Source organism: Argiope bruennichi, chromosome X2 (assembly GCF_947563725.1).
Source record: "Argiope bruennichi chromosome X2, qqArgBrue1.1, whole genome shotgun sequence".
In the NCBI taxonomy this organism is placed as follows: domain Eukaryota; kingdom Metazoa; phylum Arthropoda; class Arachnida; order Araneae; family Araneidae; genus Argiope; species Argiope bruennichi.
In genome coordinates, this window is record NC_079163.1 from 6,402,509 (window position 1) to 6,420,744 (window position 18,236).

An 18,236-nucleotide genomic window follows, 5' to 3' on the forward strand; every position below is an offset into this window, starting at 1 on the left:
AATGAAAATTTTCAAATTTTTAAAATACTTTTTACATTTCGGTATTTTTCATAACATTGCTTCTATTATGGAATATTTCATACCATTCTGGTATTCAAGATTGAAAATGATAAGAAGTCATCTTTATTCTGTTTAACTGAAATAGACCATTTTTCAGACGTAATTGTTTGTCTTTTTTTAATAAATGTTTAATGAAGTATTTGCAGCTTCTAAAATATGATATAATATGTTATAGGTAATCGTTGCGACGTAGTGATAAATGAATGTGCTCGTAATCCCTGCTCCTCTCATCATGTTTGTTTCCCACATCCTTCAGATTTAGGATACATTTGTCAGTGTCCTCCAGGTAAAACTGGGCCATTGTGTGATCGTGACAAAACAAAAATTTGCCGAGGTAGTACTTGTTATGAAGGTAAGTCTTCGCTTATACATAGATTTGTTATAAGATTTTTGTTGGCTACTTTTTCATGATTTCATAGAAGCAATTTAAAGTTTTTTTTTATTTAACATACGAAATAAAAATCAAAATTCTGAAGTAAAAATCATATTTATTTTAAACTTGCTGTGCTGAAGAACATCATCTGATCTCAAATAAGTACAAAATTTGATAATTCCCTTTAAGAAGAAATATTGCGAGCAAAATTAACGTAAAAATAATTAAAACATAAGAAGAAATATTTATAAAAAAAAATTAACGTACTGCACATGCTTTAATTCAGACGCTATATTACTCATTCATCAGTAACTACATTACAAAGTTACAAAAAGAGGAGGAATAAGCATTGTCCGATATAAACTGAAGTTCCTCCAACGTAAATTTTTGAATCGAACAGGCAAGTGTTCTCTTCTACCTGTGTGAAAGTACTTTTGGTTCACTTTTGTTATTATTTTTTTTAAATCTGGTATCCGCAATATGTTGTGATTGTATTCGGCACATAATCGGCTACGCTCTCGCCTTATGTAATCAAGGTTTGTGAATGTTGATTCGTACTAATACGAGCAAATTAAAATTAACTATACAAATTGTATTTATAAAGTGTTGCGACATAAATCGTAAATATTTTATTTAAAAGTAGCTAACGATTATTTTAATAATTATAAATTTTATTTTGTAAATAGTTGTGAAATTCAAATTGACAACAGTGATTTTTTTGGAACTTTTAATTTGTTGCATTAAAAACGATGCTAGAATTTTGAATGAATATAGCACAAATTATATTTATTCACAAGATTTAAAGGCATGAGATTATTTATTCACGAACAAAAGAGAGGAAATGTAGAGAAAAAAATAGAATTAAAGAATTACTAAATATCAGCGACAGATGCGGATTCGAATAGTCCTTCTTGATGTCGAGGCCAGGGTTTGAAAAACTGAAAATGACTACTCCATTTGTATCGTGCATACTACTTTCTCCCTATCAGTGGGATTATTTACTTCTAATAGGTAGTTGTTGTATAGCCACCCCGCAGCTGGTAGCGTTAGCGATGACATGGTTGTTCGATCTCTAACGCGATCTTCATAAAGCTTGTAACTAGGTTTTGTAAAAACTAAATCATAAGAAATCTGACAAAAAAAAAAGATTTAGTTCATAAAAAGGCAATTTACACAGTTTGGTTATGGAATGTCTAAGGGTAATTTCCTTATTTTTAATTGCAACTGCTCGAACCAATCAGTCAGTTGGTTCTTTTATGAAATTCTAATGCTCTCTAGCTGAAAGCCATTTAGCTGGAGATACATTTTTATCCATGAAGAATATAAGTTCTGCTTTAGAGATGTTGGATTTTAGCGTATTTGAGTGTAGATTATAGTCTATTTAAGTATTCTTAGTACCACTGTTTCCAGAAATATTGAAAGATTTGCTACAGTTTCTGCCAGTGATTTAACCGATTTTCAGCAATATCCAATGGACTAGATATTGCTGCGGGGGGGGGGGGACTTGAACATTCAACTACCAGAAAATATCCTGATGTAATTGCTGGATTAAATAGGAGATCATTGATAAAATGGCAAATTGGTCTGAAATTTAATGTGATTTCAGTCTAGCTAAGAATATTTGATATTTTTGGCTAAGAATATTTGAATTTTACTTTCATGAGGGTAATTTCAAATCTAATTTGGTGGATTTTTCTCCTGCTTTCCAGACAATTGAATTTAGAAGGGATGGGAATAAAGCGTATAGGCCTAATAAATTATTAGCATTCATGTCATTATCCAAACAAAATTTCGGTTGGAAAAAATTACTGTTTCAATTGTACATTTACCAGTACTCTAGTATTCTTATATCGATCTGTTAAAATATCCCAATCATTATTTCTTTTGCTATTGTTTTTATATGAAAATGTTTCATCCTTCGACTTCACCAGGAACTTGAGTTTTCAAGTAATGCAGCATTTGTACGTCGGTTAATGTTTCGTTTTGACGAATTACTGAATTAAATAGGTCACGAAAAGGCCCCTCCTTCACATGTTAACCATTATAAATATCAGCATTTAAATGCGCGGTTGCTTAATTTCAAAAGTTGAATCTTTTGAACCAAAGATTCTTGCGGATGAAGCGGATTCTTTTAATAAAAGGGAAACTTGACTTCTTATTTTTCTCTGTTTCATCATAACTGGTGATACAGAACTGGTGAACAGAATTTCATAATTCTCATTTCAAGAAGATATGCTGCCAACAAAATCTACAGAAAATAAATAAAATGTAACAAACATTTCCTAAAGAAGGAATTAAATATTGCAAGTGCTACGGTTTAACCACTGTATAAATTCATAGATAAAAATAGTCCAAAACTTGACAATGAACTTAAGAGTGAAGGAATTTATCACATCTTTTAGAAGCCAAAACTACATTATTTTTTATGTAAGCATCTTACAATATAATAAAAAATAACTGAATAAAATAGACGATTCTAGAAATTATTGACTTCTTTTTGTTATTAGTTTTAATTCTTCCATGGGTGATTTTGTTATATTGTATAAAAAGAAATAGAAACTTGTTGATAATTTTATAATTTTTATCATATATTTCTCTTAATTTATTCATTTTATGTTATTGCTTATATTTATTGTCATAAATTTCTTCCCATAAAAAGTTAACTAAGTTTTTGACATAAATATAGCTTTTAATTGCATTATAAATATTTGGCGAATGAAGTAAAATTTCTTGTAAATTCTTCAAATATGAAACCGAGAAAATCCATGGAAAAGGGAGAATTTATAAATATTCAAGATTAGAAAGCATTAAAATTAAATTTCAAACCTTTTCACATTTGGAATACAGAAATACAAGAAATCTCAATGGGTTAAACCTGATTCCTAAAGTTTAATATTGTTGTGCATTTAATACTGAAGATTTTTTTGATGCTCTTAGCGAAAACAATTATCGTGTTCTGAAAATATAAAAATAATCCTAAAATTTTTATCTGTGCAAAATTTTATGGGTTTATTTACTTGATTCCATGCCGTAAGAGCTAATTTCAAAATTTCTAATCCTTGTCGTGGGGCATATTTGAATTTTGTGTTGTATGAATTTTATTGAAATCTAGAAGTGTGACAATTTTTTAAAAGTTCATTTTCCCTTATTGCTTTGTAATCGAGCTGTGTTTATAATAATAACAAAATGGAATTTGATTAGCTGGAAAATTTAGCTTTAAAATTCGTATACTATTGTATTGATAATCAGGGTACTTGCAATTTAAAAACTTGTGTAACAGTTTTTACACCATTAAATTAATTTTCATTTTCTCTCTTTTCAGAAAAAAATCCTATTTCCTATAACGGAAAAAGTTATGCTCGTTATTCCTTGACTAATCCGTTTGAAAGACATTTGAGTATAGCAGTTAGCGTTCGCACTGTTCAAGCTACTGGAAATTTAATGTTTGCAGCTGGCATTAGAGATTACAGTATTTTAGAGGTAAAGTTAATTTTCTAATTTCGTTTGATTTTGCAATTTCGATATAACGCTGATGGTTTCTCATCTAGTACAGTTCTACTTAGGGGTTTTTTTTTTATATCAAATCTGACCCATTACGATGTATTTCAATACTTGCTTTTAAGAAAATGTGTGTCTCTTTGCAGGCCATACTGATTTTTAAAATAACATTTTTAAATATCTCCTTTTGAAAAAAAAAAAAAAAAAAAAAAGATTTATATTCGAAATATTTTGACTACAGATAACATACCAAAAACTTTTAAATAAGCCTTCGGCAAGTCAAATATCAAGATTTCTTTTTTGTATTTTTTTACATTCTATGTTATTACATCGTTACTCCACACATGAAGTGGAGTAAGTGAAAATTTAAAAAAAAAGATATGTGAAAGAACAGTTTTAAACTCTTAAAGTCTTGATGCCTCATTTGTCTAAAAGGAACATATACATTCTGAATTTCGTTTAATATGCGTTTATAAAAGAAATATGCAATCAAAAAGCGCCCTTTTTACTTTTTTGTGATAGATTAATTTTTCAAAAATATTATCTGAAATTTTCAGTCAGATTGAAATAATATTTTATGAAATGATAACTTAATTGCTTCATATATCTATGTCTTTTTTTAATGAAATGGAATGCTAAGTATTTACCAGATTACTTATTTTCTACAAATATCTCTCATTTTCATTACTGCAACCTGAGCTATTTACATTACTTCAATCATTGCTCCAATTTTTACATCTATTTTGCAAGTGCCTATTTATGAATGTAATTTACGTATCACAGAAGCATTTGAGAGTATTCAAATTGCTAGAAAAAGAAATTGTGAAATCGATCATCGAAACAAAAGGGGAAGGTGTAATTTTTCAATAAAACTGTTTTTAAAATTATGTATAAATCATAAGAAGCGTTATTTTGATTTAGTATATCTGAATTTCAAATTTTATTTTAGATTGTCAATGGATATGTTCAATATCGATTTGATTGTGGAAGCGGAGAAGGTTTGGTACGCGTAGAACATCCTCAGGTTAATGATGGCCTCTGGCATGATGTTTGTGTTGAGAGAAGAGGAAACGCTGCTGAAGTAATAGTTGATAAAGTACATCGAATATCTGGAAATGCTCCTGGAGTTCATGATATTTTGAATCTAGATGGAAATGACATTTATTTTGGAGCCGAAGTCAGACATCATCCTGCTGTCTTTGGATATGAAGATATCCGAATGGGCTTTGTAGGTTGTATGGATGATATAAGAATTGATGGTGTATCCTTACCTTTACATGTAGCAGGTGGGAACAATGTTGTAACTCTACGAAGGTGAGTTTATTTTTTAACTTTTGTAATTTCCTTTATTAAAATGCTTTGTATCTTGTTATTAAAATTTTCTTAGTAACGAAATTTTAATTTTTGCAACTGAGCAATTATAATTCGGCATCTTACTTAGAAAAAGTTTTTCTATATTTCAAGGTGTAAATCAATAAAAGTGTATAATTGCTCTCATGAAAAAATTGGAAAGATCCTGTGTTAGATTTGTAATTCTTAAATTTATTTTTCTTAATTCCCTTACTGTAAGTTAGATTATTTCAATGCTCTATTCAATAATAATATTCAAAATTGGATACTTTGAAAGAACAACAATTCTGTACGATAATGATTGTTTCTAAAACACTATTTCTATGAGCAGTTGTTTTGATTTATCGTTGGTGTTCTTTTTATTATTATTATTAAACTCCTACACTAATTTTAAGAAAAATTACAATCGTTTTTTTTCTCTTTATCAATATGTTACATTTTTTTTAATTATATGAAACTTTAATGTATTTAAGATTTAAGTCGAACTAGTTTTCTTTCTTGTTTTTTTTTTCTAGGTTTGCAAATGTACAATTTCAGTGTGCAGTCCTTTTTGATCCTGGAGTTTGTGGCAGTCAACCATGTGCTAATGGTGGCGTGTGTAATGCTACAGGAAATTCCTATACTTGTCAGTGCCTGGCTCGCTTTTTAGGTTCTCGTTGCGAAATCGATACAAATCCTTGTGCCTCCAACCCGTGCCTTAATGGTGCCACTTGCCATAATGTAAACAACACCTTTCGTTGCGATTGTCTTGAAGGCCTTAGTGGTAAACGTTGTGGATATGGTCGATATTGTAATCCAAATCCATGTCATAATGGTGGTGTATGTGAAGAAGGTACCTACGGACCTCTATGCAAATGCAGAGGCTTTTATGGCGATATATGTCAGTATGATGTCAATGAGTGTCAAGCAAATCCGTGTGCCAATGGTGCAACTTGCCATAATGTGCCAGGCTCATTTCACTGTCAGTGTCCTCTTAATGTAACAGGTTCCTTGTGCTCCGAACTGTTGTACACCAATTCCATAACATCAACACGTTGGAATACCACTGTAGAAGAAATAATTGGTATAACTGTAGTTGTTATTTTTATAATGCTTCTTGCTGTGATACTTGCCTGTTGTTGGAGAGTAAGACATAAGGTAATTCAAAACTTATTTTATATCACCTGTTTTTTATATATTTTTTCTTTTAAATCTAATGGCCTACAAAACATTAATATTATGAGAAGAAATCTCTCAACATTTTTGTTTCATAAATTTAAGACGTAATTTTTACATTATATTTCGATTTCAATGAAATAGTTTTGAAATTTCGGATTTCTTTCTTTTTCAGTTGATTTATACAGCATTATTATATTAATCATGCGGTATAATATTACATTAACTTCTCTTTTAGAAGCAAATTATTTTTTTTCTCTCTAAAATATTCATTTTCACACTGACTGATGCAGTAGAAAGGGAAATAAAAAATGTATCAGATGTATGACTTATAAAAATATTTTTCAGTTCTAAATCAAGACTTTTATCAATATTTTTAATGATTCTGTAGGAAAGAGTTAAATCGTATTATTTCAACCATCAAAATTGCTATGAAAAACAAAAAATACTTATCTCGCATTTTAATAAAACTGTTCCGAAATTCAACTCAAATTGAATTTCCATTCATTATTATTATGCATGTGTTATTCAAATGGGTAAAAATCTTTTTATTTCTCATTTAAATATTTGAAACTTCTTTTTTCATTATTTATTTATTATATCATAAACATCCAATGTTAATTTGTGTATGCATATATTTACAGAATTATCTGAGATATATTAAAGTAAATCATGTTTTTGTAACAAATTATGAAAAATAATGAAAAGCAGCGACATTTGACTAATTCGAAACTAAAGGGATTACAAAATTTGTTTTATAAAAAAAAAAAAAAAAAAAAAAAAAAACTTATCAAAAAATTTTGTCTAAAAACGAGTGCAGCAAAAGAAACGACAAAATTTAAAATAAAAATGGTAAATAAAAACTCATTTACAACAATATCTTTCAAAATTAAAGAAAAAATTATACGAATTTTTCTTTGTTTGTTAGTTTTTAAATGCTCATTATTCCTTATTTAGAGACGACTGAGGAGACCAAGTTTGCAACTGAGTGATGAACCAGGAGCTAATGATTTCATGTTAAAAAACACTATCATTGAGAAAGACAATGTGAAGCGTGTTAGCAAGATAAGCAACCTGGATGCTACTTTTACAACTCCTCCTCTCCCTCCTCGTCCTGCATCTTATACGCCAAGCACCCAGGAATCATTAAGTGTTCTAGCCAAATTTGATACCGTGCGAAGTTATGGAAGTGCAGCTGAGGATCTTGAAGACAACTCACTACGGTATGGGGGCCAATTGTTCCAAAACATTAGTACTCATAAGAGTTCTCACGTTAGTGTCCCGCCATCCCTCACCCCTCCTCCACCATCCAGCTCTGATTCTGACTCCCTTCTGAAAGCCGGGTGGGAAACTGATCTGAATTCTTCAAAGGAAAAAATCTATGAAGATAAAATACAGAATAGTAAGTTTAAAGTGTGCATGTGTCTCTTTTTAATTTCATATAATTTGGTTTTTTTTATTATTTTTATTATTTTTATTTTATTTTGATATTTGCCCTCTAATAAACATAATTTTTAATGACACATATTATATATATGTATATATTTTTTATTTTTTTTACTTTTATAATTTTTTTTAGTTCTGTTTTAATTTTATGTGCATTTTTTTTTGTTGTTAAAGTTCTTATAGTTTCTTTTTTTTTTCTAAATACAGTAAATTTAAAATTCCCATCCCATGCAAACAAAAATAGATTTTCCCATGGAAAAAGCTTTCTGTATGCTACTACGGCTTCCATTCATACTTTGCATATTAGAGCTCATTAATATGTGAGGATGCGTTTAAAACATCATTTCTTTTGTTCTCATTAATTTCAAAAGCTTTCTTTGCATTGAAATTTACATATCCACTGTATTAATTTGAAATGTGAAATGGCGTCATTCAAATATGAATTACTGAAAAATAAATTAGTAGTAAGTGGCAGTTTCATTTCTGTAATAAAATATTATTACTTTTTCGTAGTATTGTTTCATTATACAGAATGTCCATTCTGATCATGGTCCAATGAATAATTGCTTATATATTCCATCTACTTCCGATTGAAAAATGCTATAAGTGAAGAATAGAATTTCATTTTATGTTATTTGGGTCAGTAAAGGTAATGTTGAAAACGTATCGAACTCTTTATTTTCATACAATCTCCCGACCCTCTTAGTTATACATTATGTGATCAGAAGTATTGGACACTTTCAAATGTACGCGTTTTTTTATTATTATTATTTATTACTCTAGAAAGGCTGGAAGAACTGTTTTTGGAATTCTACTATGTAAAATGTGTACTTAAAATCACATTTTAATGCGTAGACTCGGTAACGGGGCATTTAAGAAACAGACGAGAGATTGTTGAAGAATAAAACGACATTTGCTCCTCCCGTTTCACAGAAAGCAGATAATGATTTAAAACTTCCCACAATATTCTTATTTCTTGTGGTCAATACTTAACTGCATTTTCGTCAAAAAAGCATATATATATTCGCCAAGATACATTTTAAAAAATCCCAAATTTTTCTTCAACTGTTTTTTCATAAAATGTTATGTTTACATCTAGATTATATGAAACTCACAGAATATGTGACAAAATAATATTAAAGTGTTATATTAAATTTAAAGTAAATTCTTTAAATATGCAAGGGAATATGAGAATTTTAGTAAATAAACTGAAATGTGACATATTTTTCTTTTCAGATTTCAAAGCCAGCCGTAGGGGTTTTATTATAAAAATTCCATTTGAAAACGCGGAAAAATATCGGCATTACAGTGAACTGAATTTTAATTGCTCTCTAAGACAAGCTAAAAGTTGGAGATTTTCTACAAATTAATATTTTTTAATCTTCGAATTGTTGTAACGAATTCTATAAATGACTAGAAATATGCTTCATACTCATAAATTAAGTACATAACATAAATTGCTGCAAATTAGGCACCATGAATAATAAATTTTTTACTATGTCTACCATTGTTATTTTATCCACAAACATTAAACTCTGTTTACCTAATTTCTAACAGGAAAAGCTGCAACTAGAAGTTTGAGGATCCTGACCTTCTCCGGGGCAATAAGTGTCTTCGAGTGAAATTTTCGGTAGAAGAAGGGGGTGGGATTCCTTCGAGATTTGCGATTTTCTCTGTAGCGACAATCTAGTATTTCTATTTCACCAGGGGATCTACGAGATTTATTTCCACACATTGGGTGGCTTCTTTCAGGCTATTCAAAATGAATGACTTTGTACCACATTGAATAAAGTTTTAAAAGACTAAAGATATTGCTGCCTTTAGTCAAGGGTACTGCAGTTGTTGACAAGATTTAAAAGTCGATTCACCCAACAACTTCTGAGTAGTCACTGAAATCTGGAAAAAGAATTCCCTGCGTTTTCCTTGTACGTATATTCAAGATACGAGGAAATGCGCAAATAGCACTCATTTGCTATCTATAATGCAATATGACTTTTTGGAGTGAAAAAAGCAAGGAAAGAAATTAACACTGTTCGAAATAATAGCGAATTAAAAGAAGGTCTATATTTAACATACAGAATAAAACAATTTCTCTTGAGAAACTATTTTTCTATCTCTTCTTATTTATAAATTAGCAAGAAAAAATTTATAAATTAAGGTGGGAGGGTATATTACCTCTCATGCTCTTTAATTGTAAGTCACTAAAAATTGAGGACTAAGATAAAATAAAATACGAAACATTTTTGTTATGATACTAATCATTTTAATGATTACTTAACAAAAAACGCTACATAAGAAGATTACTTTTTTTAATTTATTCATTATTGGCAATTCATGTCTTTGACCATCAATTTCAGCAACTTCTGCATATTTTCTAGACGTCAGTTTCATGGAGCTAATCCGTAATAAATAAGGTCGACATTTTTGTAAAGCCTATCATACATTTTGAAGCTGTTTCATTTTCAGTGAACATATGTGAAAATATTTCCGATGTATCAATGAATGCATTGAAAAACGAAGTAACATAACAAATTTTAATGCCCATAAAAATTCAGCTTTAAGTCATTGTTCTTGAACTAAAAAAATCGAAATCAGTTTATTTTCGGACATTAAATTTAACTTTTTCGGATATGCCATCTTTTCCTGTATTCCTTTTAGATACTTTCAACCTCAGTGATGACTCTTTTGAACTGGCTCACAGTTTTGTATGTTTTCCTTTTTTGGCATGAATAGTAAGTGCCTGTTATTTCATATTACTTAGGCTTTTTGTTTTCATGCAAAGAGAGCAATACGCAATAAATGAATTTTGCGGAGCTTCTGGAACCCATTTAGTAAAATCAGGATTGATTTTTTTTATCCGTCCAATTCGTATTAAATATGGATTTTGAGCAGCTTATTGTTTTAAAAAAAATTCTCTAATCTACTTAGGATAAGCTCACAGTTTCTCAAATAATAAATACACCATTCAATAAACTAAAGTATGGTAGACTTAACACCATCGTGCTGCTTCTATAGATTGAATGGTGCTATTCCCGCCACAGAAATGTATTCTATTTTTCCACGCAGTTACCAAGTGAGAAATATATTCTATTTTTCCACGCAGTTACCACGTGAAAAGTGTATTCTGTTTTTCACGCATGCTCATTAGCTGCAATTCAGGAATTTCATGGAAAAAGGAGATTCATGAATCCTCGAATCGAAACTGGATTGATCTATAAAAAAAAAAGAGGTGAAAGTAGTAAAGGGGTGAGTTTCCGTATTACAAAATCGCGAATGGTATTTTTAGTTTTTGGAAATTATGACTACAATCTTTTATTCTTGCAATCCTTAGAGATCAGCCTTTTTAGATGGGAAAAATAACTAAGAAACTTAAAATTTCCCTGTATTTTCTCGTTTTCTATGAAAATTTTCGAATTTCCCTGCATTTTCTCGGTACGACGATTTTTAAATTCCCTGTGTTTCCTCAGTTCTCTCGGTGGCATGGCAACACTGATCTTGTTTTTGCAAAGAAGCAAGATGTATCTTAATTGAAAACATTATTACAACTATAATTTTATTGAATTTCTGATGCATTTTACGAAATAAATAGATTGATAAAAGTTGTACTCATTTTACCATTATCCACTTTTGCATTGAAAAGACGTTTCAAAATTGTATGAGGATTACAATGGTTCAGAATAGGCTTCAAAACCTTGCGATCTTTAGAGTTCATAGTAGTAGATCAAAAAAGATTTGCATGACATTGTTAAAAGAGAAAACAATGAAATATTTCCAGCTGCACTTAATATCAACATTCATTATGAATTATTATATTTTCAAATGAAGCATGACAAGATTACTTATTTTTCATTGTGTCTGTTTTGTAACATCATATTTATTTATTATAATTTTAACGCCCTTTTTTGTAATGTGGAATATGTTGTTTGATATCTGAGAATCGATGCAAAATTGTTCGATTTATTTAAAGATATTTTAATTTAATGTTTTTCATGCGTTTCAATATATAGCATATACTCTTATATAATATGGTATATAGAAAATTTAGTAAGGAAGATGTTAAAAGGCTGTTTAAAGAAAGTTTCTAAGATATGCAAATGACACGTGTTATTAATATCGAATTCATAGATTTACAATTTGACCATCGTATCCTATTTCTGTAATTTGTTTGAGACAGAGTTAAAGTTAAAATGTCTCTAATTAAGGAAACAAAATTAGGTGATTTGAATTATGTAACTATTTCAGTGGTGGGGGAAATTATTTCTTTAGAAAAGTATGCAACCAAATAATAGGCTACATAGAAAAAAATTCCTTCAAGAATTTTAACAATATTTTTATACCCTTTTCAACTGGAAGATAAATAAAGATCTGGCGAAAATATCAGAGGATTACCCTCTATCGGGTAGACCGTTACAGAAGGGTTCCAGTTCCCCTCCTGATTTCCAGTGCTATTAAAAGCATCAGAATACTTTATGCTTAGCGCGTCAATTATTTATGTGGTGAGTGCAACCTTTTGCAGCAGTGATGGCTGTTACTCTGTGAGGAATGTTATCCACTAGTGTCTGGAATATTTTTGTAAGCCTAGTTTCTGGATATTTTTGTGACCATTCTGGAAAAAGAAAACTGAGAAGTCCTCTCGCTGATATGAGACGATGTGATTCCATCAAGCTCTGCAGGTATTTTATAAAAACTCTTAGACCAGTCTAATTCCTCAAGGACCATATCAGTAAAACAGTTCTATGCAGTTTTCCTGTGTGAATTGGAGCAGGACGACTGATATGAATCGGAATGACGTGTACTATCCGAAACTCAGTCACACAGAAGTTCCAATGGGATGAATTGAAACGTAATTATTCGAAGATTCTAGTCTAAAGAATGCCAAAATGTGTAAAATCCTCTTTTAGCCTCTTTTGAAGAGCAACTTAAATTCAGCGCACTGTACTGCGGATATCTTCCTGAATTTTCAAATGGAATTTTTATATAAATTCCCTATATAACTGGCTTTGAAATTATAAAAAAATAATATGCTAAATGTCACGCTTATGTAGTTAAAGTTTATTCACTAAAAATTCTATTATTTCCTTAAATATTCAAAGAATGTACTTTAAATTTTAATACAATTCTTTAATAATATTTTGCCACATATTCTGTGAGTTTCATATAACCTAATTGTAAAATCTGCCCATTATGAAAAAAAGTTGCAGACAAATTTGGAATTTTTTTAATGTGTCTTCGCGATATATTTGCTTTTTTGACGAAAATGCAGGTAAGTACTGACCACAAGAAATAACAATTTTGTTATAAGCTTTAAATTATTATCTGTTTTCTGCAAAGCGGGAGGAGCTCGTGTCACTGTATTCCTCATCAATTTCTCGTCGGTTCCCTAAATGCCCCTGCACCCCAATCTTCATGTTAAAATATGAGTTCAAGTACATATTTTGCATGGTAGAAGTTCAAAGACATTCCTTCCAGCCATTCTGAAGAAATGCGAGAAAATGCGTAAATACGGAAGTATTTGGATTCTTCTGATCATAGGGTGCATTTAATAAAAAAAAATTCTTCTAACTCTAACATGTATAATAAAAAAAATCAATAGTCTTATGCCTAAATGTGGCCGAGTAATAGCTGTTTTAAATGAATAGGAGCCCAATCATACCAAAGCCACATTCTTAACTAAACCCACAGTGAAACAAATTCCTTCGAGTAATTAGATAATGGTCCAAATAAAATAACTATTTCATTGCAGATGTTGAACCTCCTGCGAAAAATAATTTCCAATTAAAGATTATTCTATATCCCGCACAAAATAGTCACATACTAATGCATTGGTCGTATGTTACAAAGATTTTCTAATGATTAAAAGTGACTTTTGTTTTTATACTTAAAAAATTTTTTACTTATAACTAAAATATTTTTAATATAATTTTTAGTATTTGAGACAGAATATGTCTATTTAGAATAAATCTATTTTAAATTTTGCAACGCAATAAATAGTTTTCATTTAGTAGTCTTTTCTTCAAATTCGATATCTATAAATAATCTTGTTCATATTTCGACTTCATTTTAAGTGCATTGATTACTTAAAGGTTGTAGTTATTGATTTTCTAATTTATTTTTTAACAAAAGAAATGGATAACATGTTATTAATTAAATTATTATAAGCTTATAATAATTTAATTAATAACATTAAGCTAAAAATGGCAGCAGGTTTTTTTTAACTTGCCTAAAATTAGACAGTACTTATCAGTGAACACCCTCTTAAACATCGGTGCTTAATATGCTTCCGCTTTGGCTTGTTAGATATAATAATTCATAAATTATCGGGTAACTATCAATATTTTGATATATCCTCATGGCTTCAGCTTAATTTATCCATTATAAAACCTCCTCCAAAAATTATTTGATGTTCCAGAAATATTCCTTTTAAAGTGTTAAATAAAATGACCTAAATTAAGACATTTTAAATCTGTTCTAAGCAAATAATTTAATATTTAAAAATTTTCCAAAGCACTGTAATACCTACTCTTATCAAGTACTCAAAAAAAATTCGAAATAACACGGTAATGCATAATTTCAATTTGCTTACGATTCTTAAGAATCGCGGATTTCAACTGTGAAAATTGTCCTAAATAGGGAGACTCAAAGCTTAATAATTTGGTTAGTTTTTAATCATAAAATTGTAAAACTTTTTTTCTTTTTGCTTAAAATGTTAGATGTAAAGATGAATAATAATCTCAATGACTAATAATAATGACTCATTAAATGTAATTTTTCATCATTACATTTATTAATTCAAACAATAGAATTCTTCATTACGTTTTTTTCTCTGAAAGCGTATTTATATCTAAAATTGTTTAGAAATTAGCTACTGGAATGAACATTTGAAACCCTTTTTGTTTCAAAAATTTTTGCTTCCCTTTTCTTCTTAATTTAATAGAGGTTTAGGTCATTAATTTATACTATGATATTTCAAGGGGTGTATATAAAAAATAAAGAGATATATCTATTTCTTTCATTGAAACTTTTAATATTGATTTTAGTTCAGAAAGATTAAAATCTTTCACCTTTTGACATTTTCGTCACAAATTGTTTTCCACGCTATAAACATAATCTCTGTATAAACTTTACATTAGCCAAATAGTGATTACCATAGTAAAAATTTAATTTCTTCTTCACAGTTATTTCATGTATTCAAAATTTTATTTTGCTTATAATTGTTCAATTGCTTTATAATTCATATTCTATAACTTACCGGGTGCGGCATAAATTCGTGCAAACTTCAAAAAATCATAATAAAAAAGTAATGCTCAAAAAAAATTGCGGTTTGCGGGAATATGTTCAGAGAACCTTTGGATTTTGTTATTTCCATCAAAAAAATTGTATTTAGAAAATGACCGATAGATGGCGCTCACACGTCATACCGAGACGATTTATGCAAATCAGGGAAACAGAGCACAGTAACATTATAGTACATTTTATTTGAAAGCAAAAGATGCTCAACATGACCGCCACCACAAGGTATTAAGCAAGTGAGGCTTGTAAGATGTCGGCATCAATGCCACCAACGACCAAATGAATGGCATCTTTCAATTCCATCAAAGGGGCAGGAGAGCTCCGGTAGACACGAGACTTTAGGTATCCCCACAACCAAAAGTCCGCGGGAGCAAGATCTGGCGATCTTGAGGGCCACTCATTCTTACATCCTCGGCTTATCACTCTGTCCTCAGTGAATGTGTCTAGGAGGAACGTCTTAACGGAACTAGCAACGTGGGGCGGAGCACTATCCTGCATAAAGGTGACGGAAGATAATGCCCGTCTTTGCTGCAAAGCAAGCATAACGTGATCACGCAAAAGCCTAAGATAGCGTTCTGCAGTGATGGAACAGGTTTTCCAGCCGGATACAGGACAACGCTCTTCAAAAAAGAAACGGCCTGGAATGAAGGGCGCAGTCACACGGCACGAAACAGTCACAAGCGAAGAATGTAGTGGTTTGGTCGTGTACGCACGAGGGTTTGATGTCGACCAAATACGACTGTTTTGCGTATTGACGTCACCATGCAATGAAAAGTGGGATTCATCTGTCCACATCATGTTCAGTAGCCATTGTGGGTCACGTTCCATTTGTGCGAGCACCCATGTTGCAAAGTCTTTTCTCGCAATCTGCTGACAACAACTGGTGTAATGCCTCTATCTTGTACGGATGCAGTTACAAAATTTCGTGCAGAATGCGTCGGATGAACCTTTCCGGAATTCCTGTTATTTTACCTGCTTCACGTGCACTGGAACTCCCCTTTGAAGTCGCGGCTGCCACATTTCTCATGGCCCTTTGGACAACAGGGACGCGGTCAGCGCTGACGGATGGCCTGCCACTTCGTGGAAGATCCTCTAATCTTCTCGTTTCCTCAAAACGGCGAACTAAATTCAATATCCCATTCAATGAAATTGGGTTTTTCTTCGCCTTAATTCCTTTCACCATCTGTAACTGTCGCAATTCTTTAGTCGCGGATTCACTGTTCTTATAGAACAGTTTAACCACTTATGCTCGATCCGGTAGCGATAGTATGCTACTGGCGTCGAATGACCGATTCATTTTCAGCCTTGTGTTTTATGGCTATACTGATTTGCATAAACAGTCTCGGTATGACGTGTGAGCACCATCTATCGGTCATTTTAAATACATTTTTTAATGGAAATAACATAATCCAAAGGCTCTCTGAACATATTCCCGCAAACCGCAATTTTTTTCGAGTATTACTTTTTTTTTATTATGATTTTTTGAAGCTTGCACGAATTTATGTCGCACCCGGTACTTTTAAAAGACCTGTACTTGCTGCAACTTTTTAAAAATATATATAAACAAATTCTTTTTTAGTACATTGGCAGTTTAAAATAATTTTTTTGAGATTTGATAAAGCACAACTTTGATTCATATGATGATATTGGCGACAATGTATCAAAATAAGTTGCGATTATTTATTAACAATATTTTTTGAAATATCGAGCATTTTTACTGTATTTATAAGATGTTAGTAAGAAACTTTAAAATATATTGGAGTGAAATTTTTCAGTGAAACTGGAAAATTCTATCTCATATTTTTTTACTGTTCTTCAGTTTTGTAAGTATTTTTTTTAAACATACGCCTCTTTAATTTCAATTGGTTGTAATAATTTTTATGGTTCATTTCAAACCTCTTAATCTTGAGGAACAAAATTTCAACCTTCAATTGCAATGACAGTTGAATTAAACCTAATGATAAATTTACTAATTGTATTATGTAATGCTAATTATTTTATAAATGTATTCAATATCTTCTATAAAATTAAAACTTATTAATGCATTTCGATTTTGAAATTAAAACCACTTCTTAATTTTCTTGCTTTTCTTATTTTCAGATCTCAATCCTGTTGTTGTCAATTTGCCAGATGAATTGGATAAGCATCAAAAACTTTCAACTATTACACCATATGATTCGGTTGTAGACAGCTCTGGTAAGCAACGTTTATAATTACAAAGTCATTCATTTAGTGAATGTGAAACAATGAATTCATTAAAAACGCTGCGCTTTGTAATTTAAGCAGTTAGATTTAATGAGTTGAAATTGTGCATTCTTTTTATTAGATCAAACAGTGCAACTTTGAATCAATTTTAGATAATGAGAATTAATAATAAACATGAAAAAACTGTCGGCAAATTCTAAATGTTCACTAGATGTAAATTGATTTAAATTTTAGTTATTTCAAATAATTTTCATTGTAAAAATGTGAAAAAAATTAAAATTTTATTTACTATTTTATGACAATAATTTTTAGTTTAGAATAAAAATTAATGAAGAACGTATTTTGACTTGCGACTTTTTGCATTAGTTGGAAGAATGTCTGACGCCTTTATAACCTCTTAAACTCATATTATTTTAAAATTCGTTTAAACACGATTGCGAAGGGAAGTTTCTGTACTATTCTGATGTTGACATTCCTTACTTATAGAAAATAGTTAACTTTTTAATGCTTTTCTGATATCTAGATTTTGTTTAGAAATATATTTTACTAACTAAATTAATTAGTAGTCACTTCGTCACCAATATCTGGAAGACCGAGCTTTGCTCGGCAATTTTTTATAAAATCGTGTGGTATTTTTTTTTTGGGGGGGGGGAGAGAAAGAGGAATTATTTAGTTACGAGAATCACATACTGATTATGAATATTTTTCAATCTTACCTACATATGAACTGGTCATTTAAATAATAAAAATCATGAATGTACTTAATTTAACATGTTATTCCAAACAAGCTGCTATATGTTACAATTTATTTATCATTACTTATATTTTTGAACTTACACTCAGTTCTACCACGATGGAA

General features: G+C 30.4%; 1 protein-coding gene across 3 annotated transcripts in view; it reads left to right on the top strand.

The window, feature by feature from the left end:
• LOC129960261 (fat-like cadherin-related tumor suppressor homolog) overlaps positions 1–18,236 on the top strand; it is a 595,142-nt gene that overhangs the window by 570,568 nt on the left and 6,338 nt on the right. For all 3 annotated transcript variants that reach the window (XM_056073541.1, XM_056073540.1, XM_056073542.1), the window contains 6 exons: positions 236–412; positions 3,756–3,913; positions 4,881–5,245; positions 5,797–6,418; positions 7,394–7,838; positions 17,273–17,368. In XM_056073541.1, coding sequence (XP_055929516.1) covers positions 236–412; positions 3,756–3,913; positions 4,881–5,245; positions 5,797–6,418; positions 7,394–7,838; positions 17,273–17,368 — 1,863 coding nt within the window. The remainder of the gene's footprint in view (positions 1–235; positions 413–3,755; positions 3,914–4,880; positions 5,246–5,796; positions 6,419–7,393; positions 7,839–17,272; positions 17,369–18,236) is intronic.